At 34.4% G+C, this 18,230-nt stretch overlaps 1 protein-coding gene across 10 annotated transcripts in view; it reads right to left on the bottom strand.

Annotated features, from left to right (window-relative positions):
* LOC111173208 (MIA SH3 domain ER export factor 2) overlaps positions 1-18,230 on the bottom strand; it is an 87,346-nt gene that overhangs the window by 17,003 nt on the left and 52,113 nt on the right. For 6 of the 10 annotated variants that reach the window (XM_089907632.1, XM_089907633.1, XM_022570674.3 and 3 more), the window contains 7 exons: positions 15,174-15,275; positions 14,161-14,221; positions 13,556-13,591; positions 9,823-9,890; positions 8,506-8,588; positions 6,720-6,848; positions 3,363-3,521 (listed from right to left, as the gene is read on the bottom strand). In XM_089907632.1, the coding sequence (XP_089763758.1) occupies positions 3,363-3,521; positions 6,720-6,848; positions 8,506-8,588; positions 9,823-9,890; positions 13,556-13,591; positions 14,161-14,221; positions 15,174-15,275 (638 nt within the window). The remainder of the gene's footprint in view (positions 1-3,362; positions 3,522-6,719; positions 6,849-8,505; positions 8,589-9,822; positions 9,891-13,555; positions 13,592-14,160; positions 14,222-15,173; positions 15,276-18,230) is intronic. The other 4 variants (XM_089907635.1, XM_089907638.1, XM_089907636.1 and 1 more) reach the window with 1 other exon arrangement.

The following is an 18,230-nucleotide window of genomic DNA, read 5'->3' as shown; positions in this document are numbered from 1 at the left end:
ATGATGACCGTAGTTAACACTGCTGTATGATACATAGGAAAATTATTAAGACAATAAATACTAAGAGTTCCCATCACAAGGGAAAAAAAAATTTTTTCCTTTTTTTTGGCTGAGTCACGGGGCTTGTGGTATCTTAGTTCCCCGACCAGGGATCAAACCCAGGCCCCGGGAATGAAACCACCGAGTCCTAACCACTGGACCGCCAGGGAATTCCCAAACTTTTTTTCTTTTATTTTGTATCTATATGAGATGATGGATTTCACTAAACTTATTATGGTAGGTAATCATTTCACGATGTGTGTAAGGCAACTCATTGTGCTGTACACCTTAAACTTACACAGGGCTGTGTGTCAATTATATATCTCAATAAAACTGGAAAAAAAATCAAAAAATTTAAAAATAATGAAATAAATAGCTGAAGACTCAGGACCATGAACAAAAGTAGGCAGATTTGGGAAAGGAGTGGGAACTTGAAAGAAGGGACCCATATGGGGTGAGTTTTCCTTTATAGTTTAGCCTGAAAGCAGACCACAGTCAAACTATAGCACAGAGCAGTCAAAATTCACAGTACTTTCTGGCTTGAAAAACTGAAGGACAGAGCTCATGAGAGCCAGAGAAGTGGAACCTAAAATTCTGAGTTTTCTGCCCGAGTCTATTGCTGACCCCTGAACCGCACACATGTGAGGCAAACTTAAGCAGTTTTCAGCAAAGGCTAAAAACTGAACTGATATTTGAGCTGCTACCCACCACAGGAGAGAATAAGTCTACAGTTTCACCAACTTAATTGTCTTGTAACACAAAACAAACAACAGTCTTCAGAGAAATACGGTAGAATCCAGAACCTCCACAATGTCTATAATACAATCCAAAATTAATATACAAAGAAACAGAAAAATGTGACCCATTCTTAAAGGGAAAATACAATCAATAGAGGCCATCCTCAAGATGACCTTGATGTTAGAATGACCATACAAGGACTTTAAAGCAGATATTGGGGTTTAAAAAATACTTACAGTGATTTTTAAAAAGTAAGAAATTTCAGCAAAGAAATCAAAACTTAAAAAAAAGAAGGAAATTCTAGAACTGAAAAATACAATATCTAAAATAAAATTGTACTGGATGGGCTTAACAGCAGAATGGAAGTGACAGAGGGAAGAGTCACTAAACTTTAAGACAGATCTAAAGAAATTATTCAACTGAAAAAAGAAGGGAAAAAAAATTGGAAACAAAATGAAAAGAGACTCAGAGACCTGGGACAACACCGAAATGTCTGAAAAATTACAGGTTTCAGGCAGTTTTTAAAGGACATGTAAAATTTGTTCCAATTTTATGAATAACAGTCACTACTATTTGAGTTCTAGTCTCAGCTCCTCACCTGGCTGTTTTAACCTAAGATTGTTAGCTAATCTCTTCAGGGACTCAATGCCCTTCTCCATTTAGTAAGGGCACTGAATAGATTAGTGGTTCTTAAATTTAACTAATCCTCAGAACCTCCTAGGGAGTTTTTTAGAAATACAGAGCTTACCTCCAGAGTTCATGTTCAGAAGGTGTAATATAAATCAACATTGTAAATCAACTATACTTCAATAAAATTTACCCAAAAAAAAGGTGTAATGAGGTGAAACCCAGGTATTTGCATTTTTTTTTGAAGTTCCCTAGATTATTTCTGATGATAAGCCAAGTTTGAGAATCACTACACTGGATAGTACTTGGGGAGGTAGGCAGAGCATGTGACAGGGACTCTTGGTACTGACAGCTTGTAAATTCTCAAAAGGAATGTCCTCTACAAAGATATACAGAAATATGATATCCAACAAAACCCTGAAATCAAGGTCCTTAAGAAAGGGGCTGTAGTTTATTAATCTTTATTTTTATCACAGCTAAACTTTAAAATGAAAGTTACTCAAGAAAAAGTCCTTGAAAAAAGGATGTTCTATGCCACCTGCTAAAAGATTCTTAAGTTTTTAAGTCACAGCATATATATTTCTAAATATAAAAACAATAAGAAAAAATATTCAGCTTTCTGTGAATTATTGGGGTATTCATTCATTCAACAAATATTTACTGGGCAAGTACTACAGGTCCAGCATTGTTCTAGGTGCTGGAGATACAGCAGTGAACTAAAGTGACACAAATCTCTGTCTTTATGAAGCTGATATTCGAGTGATATCAAGCCGAGGAAAGTGATATCAAACCAAAGGAGGTACCACTTCATAGAACATACACACTATCAAAGCAAAGGCTAATTCTTGGAATTAAAGGTTTTTTTATCACAGTATTCTTACCTCCAACTCCTCAGGAAGCAATCTGAACTAGTATATTTTTTTAATTGTAACTAATTTATACAAAGCAGGCATAGTTCATTTTACATAACAGTGTCTGTCCGTGAAACACTAGGCATAAATAAAAGTTTAGCAAGCTGAATAATTTAAAATACATCCCTTGAGAAAGTAGGGGAGATTTTAGTTCTATCAGGAGAACAGCAGTTATTGCCTTACTTCAGGATGTTCTACTGTGAGTCTTCTAGTAAATATATTTATTTTGGCAATTAATCTAAGATATACTGTTCAAGGTAAAAAGACAATTACAGGCTTCCCTGGTGGTGCAGTGGTTGACAATCTGCCTGCCAACGCAGGGGACATGGGTTCGAGCCCTGGTCTGGGAAGATCTCACATGCCGCGGAGCAACTAGGCCCGTGAGCCACAACTACTGAGCCTGCGCGTCTGGAGCTTGTGCTCCACACAAGAGAGGCCGTGACAGTGAAAGGCCCGCGCACCATGGTGAAGAGTGGTCCCCGCTCGCCGCAACTAGAGAAAGCCCTCGCACAGAAACGAAGACCCAACACAGCCAAAAATAAATAAATAAATATTTTTTTTTAAAAAAAGACAATTACAAGAAGGTAAATAGTATAACTGCACAGAAGTGATGAAGGAATTGGTATACCTAGGTTTATGAATGCATACCAAAAAGGAACTCCCTAAAAGATATAAAACTAAATTCTGAGAAGGGCATGCTTAAGATGATGAGGGGGATTTTTTTCACTTTCCTAATTATACATTTCTCCATTGTTTGGATTTTCTAACATAAATATAAACATGTATCACTTCTATGAGCAACAAAAACAATAAAGACATTCCATGGGGCGGCGGGGGGGCTGGGGGGGTGCAGAGAGGACAGCCTTCTGTAATGTGAACAATTATCCCTAATTATTCTATTTGGAAATGTGTGTATTGTTGTTTTCTAATACATATCATGGCTTTTCTTAAGACAGGGCACACACGTTCTCCTCTTTTCTTCCATTCCTGCATGTTGCACATACTGCTTGCCTTTCAAATAAACATACTAACATACTCTTTCCATACCTGATGAAGGAATCATCATCCTACGATCTTGTTCCCAGGGAGGTGAAAGGGACCCAGTGTCAGAAGATGCTCTATGAGGATCAGTTAACCTATCAGAGCTTGATTCTCCTCTTTCGTTGGTAATCTGATGGTCCAGAGGATTCCCTGGGCCTCTTGAGCCTAATTAAAGAAGAAAAATACAGCTATGTTTTATCTAAAAAAGTATTACAAGATCCATCATCAAATAAAATCCAGACCTTTTTAAAAAGGAAAAACAATCAGATTCCAACAAAGTTTCCCTAAGACACATTAGACTGTAACTCTATCCTACCAAAGCCATTTCTAAGACAAAAAGGAAAAAATAATTGTCATGTACATAAGCAAACACTTGCCTATAAAATATTTTTAAATGTTATCACCATCATTATTTACACATAAAATCAGTGGTTAAATTGAAAATTATAACCACTAAGTCTGAAAAATAAGGGTAGAAAGTAAATTGCAAAGCAAGAGATGTCTATACCAGATGTAATAATTACAAAATCAGGTTTTTGTTGCTTAAACTAATATGCCAATAGTCAAAAAGCACATGATGCCTTTAAAACAGTCATCTTAGAGGCTAATATACCTATTTCAATATTTCTGAAACGACTCGAAGTTTGTTTTTTTTTTTTGCGGTACGCGGGGCCTCTCACTGTTGTGGCCTCTCCCGCTGCGGAGCACAGGCTCAGCGGCCATGGCTCACGGGCCCAGCCGTTCTGCGGCATGTGGGATCCTCCCGGACCGGGGCACGAACCCGCGTCCCCTGCATAGGCAGGCGGATTCTCAACCACTGCGCCACCAGGGAAGCCCTCGAAGTATTTTTTTAGAACAACTCTTTTAGAAATGTACTCAGATTAACTTAAGAGCCACTCAAAAAACTGGATCTTAATGTTGTAACATGACTCTCTACTTCTGCCCCAAAATGATTTTAACCAGTCTGATTACAAACTTTATATCTGCCAAATAAATTTGGCTTTAAATGGCTTCTAGCAATTTCTAAATATCAAATTCACCTTCAAAGACAGCTCACAACTCTGAAGGCGAGTCTAAAACAAGAGTTTCAAAAACAACAGCACTGTCGAAATAAACACTTTGAACAAGGTAACACTCATTTGGATGAGAAAAACTGACATGCTAACATTAATAAAGAAGGGGAATCATTTTAAAGTTCCTTTCCTATGATCACAGAAAGAATGGTACCTCAATTAATAACCCATATTCAATTAAAATGAAAAATATTAAAAAATTTTTAACATTAAATAACAAAATAAATTAATACTTCATCTGTCATTGAGGGAGGAATGAGTTCAAAAAAGTTTTTAAAAAATTGCTTTAATAGAAATCTTTCTACAATGCTTCCCACATTTCAGTACCTCCTTTAAAAGAAGAGACTAAAGCAGAAACTAACACACCACTGTAAAGCAATTATACTCTAATAAAGATGTAAAAAATAAATAAATAAATAAAATATAAATCTTAAAAAAAAAAAGAGACTAAAACTAATATGACCTTTTCATGGTAACTTGTACAAGTAAGTATAACCATTTTTTTTTTAATATGTAGTAATCTTTAAAATTGTCCTATCTACTCTCTTTTGCAGAGTCAGGAGGCCAACTGACTTTTATATCAGAACGTCAACTTTTCCTTATTCCTTCTAGCATGTTCATCTTTCTAATCAGTTCATTAGAAGAAAAAGGCTGGGAAAGCAGAAAATTAAATCAATGAGACATGTGCAAGAGTCCATTAGGCTGTTTGTCTAGAGTGAAGGACAGATCTTTAAAGGAGACATTCAAAGGCTTTCTCCTGATTGTTTACTTCCAGAGAACAAAGTACAGGCCAAATGACTACCAGGTGAAAAACTGCAAACATGAAAACGCTAAAGGTTAAGATTTTTCATTCAGTCCAAAAGTTACATACAATTTACTCTAAAAAGAAATTATCTTCCTATACTCAACCTTATTCAAACATATATCTCATCCAAACTTTCAAAAAAAAAAAAATGATAACAAGAGGAAGGAAAGGAAAGGTCATTCTTCTCGGGTGGGTCACAGAAACTTTTAATTCAAAACAACTCTTTTAAAGACCTGCTGATAACTTACCTAAAACTTCTGTAGCTTTTCTAATGAATAGTAAAACACACTTGCAAATGCTAACCACACTGTATCTTGAAAGTAATTTAAAAAGAAAGGAAAGTAATTTAAATAGGAGAGGAGAAATCAAAGGTAATTTTTACTGTGATTCCAAATATTCAATTGACTACAAGCAATCCTTGACTTATGTCATTCAACTTCCAGTGATTCACATTTGCAGTTTTGCCAATTATATACCCTTATTTCTAGGGCACTGTTTTTCAGACTGCTGGCTACAACCCATTGTGGTACATGAAATTAACTTAATCTTAACTAGCATTCTTTTTTAATGAAATGGAATAGAACTGAATAGAAGATATCAGAAAGCATCAAAAATAGTAAGGGTAGTGCTATTTCATGTGACTGGTTTCAATTACATTTATGTTGGTGTGTGTAATATGACATGATATAAACACAGATTTGGTGCTAAAAACCTAAGACTCTTGATTTTGGAATACATAGGTTTGAATTTTGCTACAACTCAAGGGAAAATTTTAAAGTAACTTGACAAAGTAAACAAAATATAGTTGAGAGATCAAAAGAGTAAAACTCCAGATATACAGGTAACATCAGGGTAAGCTCTGATGAGGTAAATGCAGAAAGATCAATAGCTAATGCTTGGGCTTGAAGTGGCTCTGGAAATTCTCAAAAACACATAAGAAGGTAACAAAGCAGACAATTTGGGGTCAGTTTCTCAAAGTATTAACAAATGATTTAGGTCTCTTTTAGGTTCCCATCAAAACTCTGCCTTCAAGAGAGCACTTCTGAATTCCTTTTTTTAAAAAAAAAAAAAAAGGATCTTTCACTTGTTGATTTTCTACCATGAAAAAGACCATGATAATAAGGTAAAAAAAATTTTTTTAATTCTATATTCCAATAATGTTTCATTAAAATACAATTTTATGTACCCTTTATAAAGTGATATATAGTATAATACAGTTTTTAAGAAGTTAAAATATGATTTTAAAAGATATATATCAAGTCCTTGAACAAAATGTAATCCATTATAACAGTGTTTCTAAGGGAAAAATATATTCAAATTAGATGTCACAGAGCTCCTTTTCCAAACAAAAGTAACCCAGAATAAGTGCAAGGAATGCCTGTATTTTGCAAAGGTTTATTTTAAAGATCATTTTAAAGATAAGTTGAGATGAAAATATAAAGTAAGGAAGAAATCTAGAGTAATAAAGATGTTTAAACAATATACCTCTTCCTCCTCCCCCTGGAAGCAAAGGTGAGAGTCTGAGTGGACCCTCCAACAAAGTTGGAGGGGAGAGAAAAGCTCTCATTTCAGGTGAAGGTCGACCCAATGGTGAGGGACCATATGGGGAATGCTCTGGAATAATTAAAACAGCATATTTAAATTCATAGTTTCAATTACCTACACTACAGATTAGAATCCCATTTCAACAATTACCTTCGGGTCATTCTATTGCCAATTTAAGTTTAATCCCTGTCTTAAATACTAATCATGCCTTGGGTTTTGCTGATATGGGATAGAATTAAATATTGAACCCTCTGTTTTTAAAGTCTATCTACCAAATGGACACTTCAGTCAATAAAAACATCATCTCCTTGGTAACTAATACACTTGAATAACCATACAATATTAAGCAAAGGACATCATATTTTAGAGTAGTAAGAGGACTTGAGGGGCATGAAGTTTGTTTGGTTTTGTTTTGTTTTTAATGGCACTATGTTTCCAGATATTTAAGCTGGTGAAGGTTGTAACATGGAAGGGCTCTGTTTAAATCAGGGCCAGCCCCAGATAGGCTGTGTTGGGCCATGAATTACTAGAGAAAAGCTCACATTTTGAAAAGTAGGAAAAAAAAACCCACAAAACACTCTGAAACATCAGAAATTACTTTTGATTCATCACCAGTGAAAATTCAGTTTACATAAAATAATTCATTAAATAAATCACTTTATCTATAAACCATATAACCAAGAAGAGCCTTATCACTTTACAAACTTCACCATTCTCAAATAATGGTTATGCTTCCAAAGATCAAAAATCAACAACATCAAAAAACAAACAAACTTAAATGCCACCAAAATAACACTTTTCAAAACATGTTAAATTTTATTATGTAGCTTATATAATATTCAAATATAGTTACAACAAAAGATCAAAGCATTATTTACCCTGAGACTTTTTTGCTTTAGATTCAGATAAAAATTCCTTCTGAATAATTCCCCCCACTCCAGATTTTGTTCCTATTTGAAATCCATAACAATCTTCTATTTTTTAATGTAGAAATACTTTCATTTTAATGAAACTGGACTCTCAAAAGTGATTTTTATAACTTTTCAACAGTTATTAAAAGGGGAATCTACCTATATAAAAATAAGTTTGTTTTCACTGCCCTAGAAGCTTAATTCCAATTCAACCAAAATTATTTGGAAAAATTTTAACTATTTGGAATAGTATGAGATCATAAAGATGCTAACTCATTAATGAATGGACAGAAATATTAAATACATCTTCCAAAGAACTGTTTCTTTTAGGGATAATTAAAGCAATCAAAACTCATATTATTAAGGTTTTCCCAACTTTTTAATGAATACTTTTAAATAATTTAAAACCAGTTGTTTTAATCTTATTTTTATAATTCAAGCAAATTCCAAAGAATAGTTAATATATAAACAGTCACAATGCTATTCCATTTAAGCAATCCTTATTCATTCTCCAAAAAAATAACTAATGAGTACCTTACTATGTACAAAGCACTTTGCTTCTCAAGGAGCTCAAGGTACTAAACATACTTTATCTTACCAAATGCCACTGAGAAAAGGAGGCAGCCATTATTTACATTATTGCGAGAGAACAAAACTCAGAAAATTGGGAGACCATGAGAGAACTCAGATTAGAACCCTAGCTCCAAAATCTAAAATATTTATTAGCAGTGTTAATTCACACTAATATAAACTATATATGCAATATGTATAAAAATATATGCATTTTAAATGAGGGATTAAAAAAAAATAACTACCTCTGCCAAATGCTGTATTTGGAACATCAAGTGCATAAGGATCTTTTTCTAAAAGTTCAAATTTAAACTCTGTTTCAGTTAACCTGCAAATAAAGAACAAACATCTCTAAGTTACTCATCCAAGAGAAGCACCCACACTTCAAGAAACTGCCACTATTAAGTACAAGCTACTCTTCACTATCTCAATATCTACATAAGAGAAACAGATCCTTTAAAATTATTCTGACCAAAATACCTTTCCATATCCCCCACTATTTATTTTGGGGTAACAGGTTCCTTTTTGCCTAGTAATAGTGATGTTTTGTTGAGGCTTGGAATTGTTTTGTTTTGTTTCTTCAAAAACAGAGTATAAAGAGTACTATATCACAGAATCCAAATTTTAGAAAGATCTTGAAGGGTCCTCCAAGGTCAACCAGTTCAAGTCTATTATTTTACAACTAAGGAAAGTGAAGCTAGCAGTTTAAATGATTTATGCAAAATGAAAGTACCAGGATTAAAACACAGGGCTCCCAGCTCTGAGTTCCATATGCTTTCCATTATAATGTTATCCATATGATTCCAATCATAACATAAAATTGGAATCTGATTAACTCATCCTACTATTTTACTCCTAAATTTTTTTATCTGAAAAATATGACATTTTAAAAGAATCTTATTTCTAGTTCTTGACCATCAGATCTGAAATGATACATTTAATCATTCAGTTTTCATTTGTGAGTAGAAAAGACAAGAAGACTAAAACTAATACTGGATAATGTTAATAGTACATTCTGTCAAGAAATTATAACACTATGGGAAGACTTTCACAATCTTCATAGAAAAGCGTTTACTCTTCCCTTCGATTGTACACTGTACCCTTTTATCCTCCTATTCATTTTGTTATTGTAAAGCAATGCCACCCAATGCAATAAAACCAGGGAAAAAGAGAAATAATAAACATTCTATCCACTTATTCATTAAAAGATGCTAATACTCTGAGAAGTACTATATCAGAGAGATTCATCCTGTCTATCTCCATCTCTGGTAATCTCCTGCTACCTACACTGGTTTAAAAAAAAAATTTTTTTTTAAGTTACTTTTTACAAAAGAATCTGTGAAAAGTTTCCTTCTGTTAGAGTAACCTCTCCAAGACAACTGTTTCAGACAAAAATCTAGTAACTCCTAGTAAAACTAATAGATACTTTACCACTAGATATGTTGGGTTCACTGAAAGCTTTCTTGTTTATCCTTATAAAAGTATTAACTAATTACTAAAATGACAACTAAGAATAAAAGTCATAACTAAAGTTTTTAAAGTATTCCCACTAAGATACTTACTTTTGTCTGTTGTGAGCATTTTCTTTCCTTAAATCATTGAGGTTTCTTTCAGTAGTTCGAGCTGCCAACTTAAGGAAAATAATATATCTTTAAAAACATTTATGAAAACTTAAAATGAAAGATAAGCATATATAAATATCTCAATAATGGCATACAAATATCCCAGTCACTTAAGTAACTAAGTATCCATTTCAGTAAACTCAATGTAAAAAAATTCTAATTCAGAAAATTATTTTAAAAGGGAATGAGTTTCATATAACCAGAAGACATGAGCCTAAGGCTGCAGTTTAATCATATACTTGCAAGAAATGCTTTTAGCTAGATGTGAAGTCAAGGATTAGCATTATTTGGTGCTGTAAATATCCAAATAAAATGACAAGAGCAATGTAACAGGACCTAAGCTTAGGAATTGAGACTCAGGATCATTATGCATGGCCGCATTGGCTATGGAACAAAGTAACCGTCTCTGGAAAGAAATCACTATAATTCTGTGAACCTATAAAGGTCTAAAACAGTTTCAGAGCTGGTAAAGGCCATTTTTTTTAATGGCTGAATATAATCAAAGCATGCTGCGTGTTTATTAAGTACACAGCACTGTATAGATACATTCCTTTAGTCTTTTACATTTGCTTAGAGACACTTTCATTTAATAAAAATCAGAGTATATATGTTTTAGAAAAAAAAGCTTACACTTATACCAAGAACATGCAATATACCCAAATAGTTGTGGGCAAAATTAAGCTTGTATAGAATACTGCATGTTTCCCAGTTATTCTGTGGACTCTCCAGATTACAAGCAACAGGGTGTGGAACATCAGACCTGCCAGATTAATGCAATCCACTAGAGCAAATGTAATGATCACAAAAAGGTACGTAAATTAACTCAGTCTGTAACTTTTTACAAGTAAAAAGAACTATATTATCAAATGTGTTCACTTAAAATGGTGAACTGCACCTGAGAATTGACTTTAACTGGGCAAATATTCACCAAAAATGTAGCTTAACCACATTTTAGCACTCAATATCAAAAAAATTCCATGTGTAAATCTTTTTCTGATATATAATTATATAATCAATTTTGTACTAACAAAAAAGAATACTACACCATAACAATTTTAGTTAACAAAATACCAATTCATTTCACTTTTAATAATGCAGAACTAAAATCATTTCTAAATGTTGTCTATAGTGTAACATATTTACTATTAAGCATATGGCAAAAAAAAATGCATAGTTAAGTCAAAAGTAAGTTCTACTCTGATTATAGTATCATATATATTAAAGATATATCTACAACAGAGAACTATAAAAATAAACTGATGGCAATGATTCATACTTGAAAAGTTTATACCCAAAGGTTAGCAAAAACTGTAATTACAGTGAATAACTGCACTGTATTCCAAAACATTCATATTCAGATATTAAATATTTACAATATGCAAAAAAGATTCTATTAGGAACAGGTGTTATGGAAAATGAAACAGTCCCTATAAGCTTAAATCTGTGGTAAGGACAAATATAAATGACCATAGTACCTGCCATGGGATACAAAAAAGCAAAGTACTATGACAGTTTGAAGGAAGAAAAGATTAAATCTAACAGGATGGAGCAAAGAAATGCTCAATAGAGAAAGTAACATCTGAAATTGTGAAATTATTTATAACAGTAAAATAGTGGAAACAAACTAAAAGTTTATAAAATGAGAAAGGTTTATATAAATTATAAAACATTCATAAAAAATATCTATGATACATTAAGAAAGCAGGGTATAAAACATTAATATATGATTTTGTTTTCTTAAACATATATATGTGCTTTATGTCTAAATGTATCAAAAAAGTATGGAATAAATTAAAGTAATACTGCTGATTACTTCTTTGTACTTTTCTACATGGTATGAACTTTTGTTCAATAAGTATATATTATTTTTATAAAATCTGAAAAATATCTTTTCAATTTGAGACATGAAGGGCATATTTTCTGCATGTTTTAATTTAAAGTCAATGTCATTATTTACTAAACAAGAGATTCAATGTATTGAAAAGAAAAAGTACAAGACTTATGAATCTGAAAGGTCAATTTTTCAATTTCCAATCTTCCCTCTCTAATCATGTGACCTTGGGCTATTTCCTCACCAGTAAGACCTGAATAATAATACCTATTTTACAGAGTTACAGTGTGGACTGAATGAGTAATATATGTAAAATGCCTTTAAGTGCAGTGCCTAGAACATAAGAGATATTAATAAACATCAGTTCCTCTCCATCTTGAAAAAGTAATTTGCATCTGAGTATTTAGAAACTGGTGAGAGGGCTTCCCCGGTGGCGCAGTGGCTGAGAATCCGCCAATGCAGGGGACACGGGTTCGATCCCTGGCCCAGGAAGATCCCACATACCACAGAGCAACTAAGCTCGTGTGCCACAACTACTGAGCCTGTGCTCTAGAGCCCGTGAGCCACAACTACTGAGCCTGCGTGCTGCAACTACTGAAGCCCATGCGCCTAGAGCCCATGCTCCACAATGAGAGAAGCCACTGCAATGAGAAGCCCGCGCACCGCAATGAAGAGCAGCCCCCGCTCGCCGCAACTAGAGAAAGCCTGTGTGCAGCAATGAAGACCCAACACAGCCAAAAATAAATAAATAAATTTTTTTAAAAAAAGGTGAGGAGTGGTGAAGAAGACTAAATTCATTTCCAAGCCCAGCTTATTAATTCAAAAACAAATCTTCACTTGACCACTCAATACAGAAGCGTACAAAAATCTCAAAATTGGGAAGGACCTTGATATTCAACACATATAATCTCTCACTGTAAGTTGAAATCTCCATTCCAAGAAACATCCATGCCTAGAAACAAAAATACCTTCCAAGCTTCAGTATAACAACAGTGATAATTTAACAGTTAATATCTACTGAGTGCTTACTATATGTCAGGTACCTGGCTAACAGAATTATCTTATTTAACCATCACAATAACTCTATGAAATAGGTACTAATGATATCTCTGTCTTTAGGTAAGGAAACTGGTGGTAGACGATAGAGTCAGAATATCAACCAAGACAGGTTGACTCCAGACCCCATATTCACCCACTGTGCAAACTGCTTCCCCTTGAAGACTGCAAGGGACAAGTCTTCCAAAGGCCAGCTATTAACAATAGTTCTTCATTTTAGAGGGATCATCCTGATCACTAGTCAAAAACTATATGCTTATCACTTCCTCATACAGTTCCTCTGGAGCACTGACATGTCATTTCTCATGATGGTCTTTTTCTTAATGTGTAACAAGTAATTCAACAATGAGAATCAGATACCTGAATTGTATAACTTTTAGAATTAGGAGGGGCTCTAGATTATTACTTAGTACAGTCCCATTGTTTTACGGATGAGTAAACAGGCCCAGAGAATTTTAAGTAATTTGTCCACAAGTAATTAGTTGACAATCCAGTGCCTAAAACAAGTCCATGAACACTACCTCACCTCCCCCAAAGAGTATAAGCTCCTTGCAAAGAAGCAATGTGCTGAAAGCGGAGAAGGAAAGGTCAGATTTTGTGAATAACTGTATCATAACAAAGTATGTTCATAAGGAACATAATTTCACTACTGGTGAAATTAAAATAAACTGATTTCTTTAAACACCACCTTTTTTCTCAGTTTTAAAAGTGTACTTTTTACACTGCTCATTTAAATTAGGAAAAAGAACAATTTGATGAAAAAGCCTAAGAAAATTTAATACTTACCCAATTATCATGTGCTTTTTTCTCATGAGAAATAATCTGAAAAAGAAAGTCATTAAAATAGTACTGACAACAATTTTTTTCAGTAAAAAACATTCACACCTACCACTATGATTTAGTACGCAACTCATAAACTCAAAAATAACTCAAGCATCTCTAAAAAGTCAGCAAGTAACATTTTAAAGCAAATTTTCATATACATATGATCTACTCTATTATACTTTTAAACAAAAACTGAATGAAAAGACAACTAAAATTTTTGTCTAGTAACATTTCTATTTTACACAATTATCAACTACAATAGGAGGTGCCAATTAAGAGACAACTAGCCAGACTAAACAAAGGCCCCAATGCTGATATATGTTTATTTATTTATGCAACCCAAATTCCCAAATCAGCATCAGTTCACATGGCAACTTTAAACAATATCTTTTGTTCCAGAATCTCTGCCTACCTAGAAATGTTCCACAGCCATGTGCAAAACCTTAAGAGAGTAACTATACTCCTGCATCAAAACAGATACCAATTCAAACAAATCACAACTGTTTTAAGTCATACACACACACACACACACACACACACACACACACATGCATGCACATACCTACCTGTCCTTGATAAGAATGAATGGTTCTCTCCAATTCTTCTTCTAGATCTTTGGCTCGCTTTCTATAAAGAACAAATAATCATTCTACTATTAACATATACTAAGAAATTATAGAACACACTATCTCTACTGAAAATATTAATTAAAACACCTAGAGTGCTTTGTTTCATGTAACTCTAGAACTCCACATGTTAATCACCTTTACGAGGTTCTAAAGTATATTTTTTCCTGATATAATTTCAACATTAATTAAGCTTTAGGAGTACTACTACTTGGGTTTACCTAAATCAAGATCATGAAAAGATTAGATGGTATACTGGCTTATTTTTAAGAAGCATAGTATTGGGAGATTTATTCAGACTTCATATAATCTTAATAGAACTCTAGGAAATTAATGATCTATAAGAAATAAATTGTTATTTATTACCTTTATAAGACTAAAAGACAATTCCTTCTTTTGGATAAAATTCAAGCTTACTCTTCCCAATGTAAAATGAAGTATCACAACTATTTGGAATACTGTTGAATCTTGCCACTTATTTTCTCTGGGTTTTTATTATATCTATTATTTTACCTTAGCTCAGTGAGGATTGAGCTAAGGTAAAAACTAGACTTACGGTCTTATAAACACTTCTTCATAACTTTAATTAAGGCTTAACTCTCCTTTTGGTGGCATACTTCTCAAATTGATTAACATTATATACATTCTTCCCCATGTGAACCAAAGAGGAAAGACCTTAAAATTAATCACATTCATAAAGTTCTTAACATTAACATAAAATAGGATCGCTCATATTCAAATCCAACTAATGTGAGAGATTTAAAATCGCACACACTGAAAGTGCGATTCCTTTCTATATTTTCTGTGTAATTGCATAATAGCAAGACATCTAAGGGAAAAATAATGAATCAAAAATATGTGGGGTTTTTTTGGTTGCTTTATTATTTTTTCTGGTATTGGGCTTTTGGATACTCTTCCCACCTCAAAAGAAAGGGGTAAAATATATTCAATACCTATAGGTCTCCAGCTCTTCAGCTGCATGGCTGATCTTTTCATCTGCTTTGGAAAGTTTCTCCTCTTTCTCTAACCGGTAGTTTTCCTCTGCTGTTAACTTCCTTAAAACAAAAAGTGTTTTATTTCTTTTACTATATGTCATAAAATAATCAATAATCAATTACTGCTTCCCATAAAGCAATCTGCAAATACCAGTAAAAACATCACATGCAAGAAAAAAATGTACCTGAGTGTGGAATTTAATATTATAAACTCAAATTGTAAAGCATCTTGTCTAATACAGTACTAGTAATACAGAAGTTTCAAGAGTTTTCTATAAGAATTTATCACAGAAATAAGATTATCAAAGGTAAATATTAATAAAAAATATTATGACTCTATATTATTTACCAAGCTTTCTAGTATAAAGTATTACATTTATTAGACAAGAAGTCACCAACTAATGAACTATGTTTCAATAATTTTTAAATTGATTGTTAGTTGTTAAAATAGTGATTGGGCTTCCAGGCCAGGACACACGCACATGCGTGCGCGCGCACACACACACACACACACACACACGCACAAGTGAACCCAAAGTAAATAAAATTTAGTGTCCAACTTACTACTTCTACTTAACCATAATAGCTAATTTAATGAGCCCTTGAGCATGTGCCAGAAACTCTTCTTTCACCTCTATATATATTATCTTATTTAATTATCACAATAGCTCTACAAGAAGGGTACTGTTGGGCTTCCCTGGTGGCGCAGTGGTTGAGAGTCCACCTGCCGATGGAGGGGACACGGGTTCGTGCCCCGGTTCGGGAAGATCCCACATGCCACGGAGCGGCTGGGCCCGTGAGCCATGGCCGCTGAGCCTGCGCGTCCGGGGCCTGTGCTCCGCAACAGGAGAGGCCACAACAGTGAGAGGCCCGCGTACCACAAAAAAAAAAGAAGCGTACTGTTTACAAAAAGAAAAATGAAGCCCAGAGAAACTAAATAACTAGACCAAGGCATACAGTCAGCAGTTAGTGACTCCATTATACTACATCACCCATGTTGTTTCATACAGTATCATTAATAACACTGGTCCCTCAAGATATACTTGTTGAAGGCCACAGGAAAACATATTTGGAGTCCTACCTATGGATGCCCCACCTTTTTCATGAGCTTTGGGGAAGAACATGACAAACCACTGAAGAAATTCTACATGTCAACAATAAATGTTTTATATTCCACACACTACATTACCTATTGCTTAGGAAGCACTCCCCAACTCAATCGTTTCACAGGTGTTATAAGAAAATAAGTCATCTCCTTAGGAAAAGCATGAAAGTGTAGTGGGCTTGGAGATGGAAGAGAGGTGTGTTCTTACTGTATAGACTGTATGATTTAAAATGGCCAGAAATTTATGACACCCCTCCAGTTGAGAGGTAAACTCTATGAACCCTCCTCTTGAATTTGGGTAGGCTCATAAAGGATGGAAATTGAGAACTGAAAACATTTCAAACTAATAAATGAAATCGCAATGTGAATAACAAACACGCATACAGCTAGGATTTCTGCTCAGCTTCCCATCCTTGCTTTGAGTATCTACAGAGAATACTTTTTTTCTTTGAAAGTTTAAACATCACTCATTAAATTTCCATAATCAAACATATATTTTTTTGTTCAGAAGATACACTCAAAAGTATTCCTTTCACCTCAAATAATCCATTATGTCCAAAATTTACTCACAGTATCTTTCATCCTAACCTAAAAGAAGGACTCATTCCTAGGTTTACTGACAGAAACCATGAGGCTACCCTCATGGTAGCTCTTCCATTTTGTCAAGTTTATTTCTCTTTTATGCCTGGAGCAGTCCCCAGTGGCCCAGAAGTCCATGATGAACAGAAAGGTTGTAAATTCTGAACTGAATCCAAAGCATGATTGAAGTACACAGCTTGGTAGTCAAAGAGCCTAACAAATCACCTAGCATCCTGATGTCAGTGAAGTTTTAATATTCTCTACCAGTTTCCGAACACATACAATAGAATCTCATTATTCCCGTTAGTTATGGTCTATAAAGTCACCACAAATCCTAAATTAGCAAATACTGCTCCTAGGGGAAACACAGGGTTAGATTCCTATGAGCTCTGATCACAGCACTTTTATCATTAATACATAACCCTGTTGTATGTGTTTCTGGTTAAAGACACCTTATTTAATATATACTGCTGATTCATAACAAGGAACTCATAGCCCACAGCATTATAACTCATGCCTGAACAAAGTTTATCTGCACATATATTTTCTCTAGAAGGTGCACCCCTGCCTTCCTGCACTTAGCAACGCTAGACAGCACTTCAGTACTACACTTGGGGGCCATTTTAAACAGCTAAATCACCAAAAAAATAAAAAATTAAGATGTGGCCCTAAATAAAGAACACTTGTTTACAGAATGAGAGCTGAAACAAGAAGGCAGAGTTCTTGTTCGACCTCAACTGGGAACATGCACACTGGGCAATTCAAATTTTCTGCCACTCTGTGCAAGTTTGCAAATGACCACTAAAGCTTTGCAAGTATTGATTTTTTTTTAAGATATTTTTATATACATGTTTATTTATATTTATTTATTTTTGGCTGTGCTGGGTCTTCATTGCTGCGCATGGGCTTTCTCTAGTTGTGGCGAGTGGGAGCTACTCTTTTGTTGTGGTGTGCGGGCTTCTCACTGCGGTGGCTTCTCTTGTTGCAGAGCATGGGCTCTAGGCGTGTAGGCTTCAGTAGATGCAGCAAGTGGGCTCAGCAGTTGTGGCTCGCGGGCTCTAGAGCGCAGGCTCAGTAGTTGTGACGCACGGGCATAGTTGCTCCACGGCATGTGGGATCTTCCCGGCCCAGGGCTTGAACCCGTGTGCCCTGCACTGGCAGGAGGATTCTAACTGCTGCGCCACCAGGGAAGTCCCACTAGTATTGATTTGGGGTTACAAATAAATTTTCACAAGTAGGTGAATTTACAAATACAGAATCCTCGAATAATGAGGATCAACTGTAAAAACTTGCATTAAGTTATAAAGAGGCTTGAAAGTCTGTTACATTTT

This window comes from Delphinapterus leucas, chromosome 2 (genome assembly GCF_059928025.1).
Source record: "Delphinapterus leucas isolate spDelLeu-1000000601 "Yukka" chromosome 2, BTC_Dleu_Yukka2, whole genome shotgun sequence".
NCBI lineage: Eukaryota > Metazoa > Chordata > Mammalia > Artiodactyla > Monodontidae > Delphinapterus > Delphinapterus leucas.
Note: the sequence above shows the minus strand (reverse complement) of the source record. Positions and strands in the feature narration are given on the sequence as shown.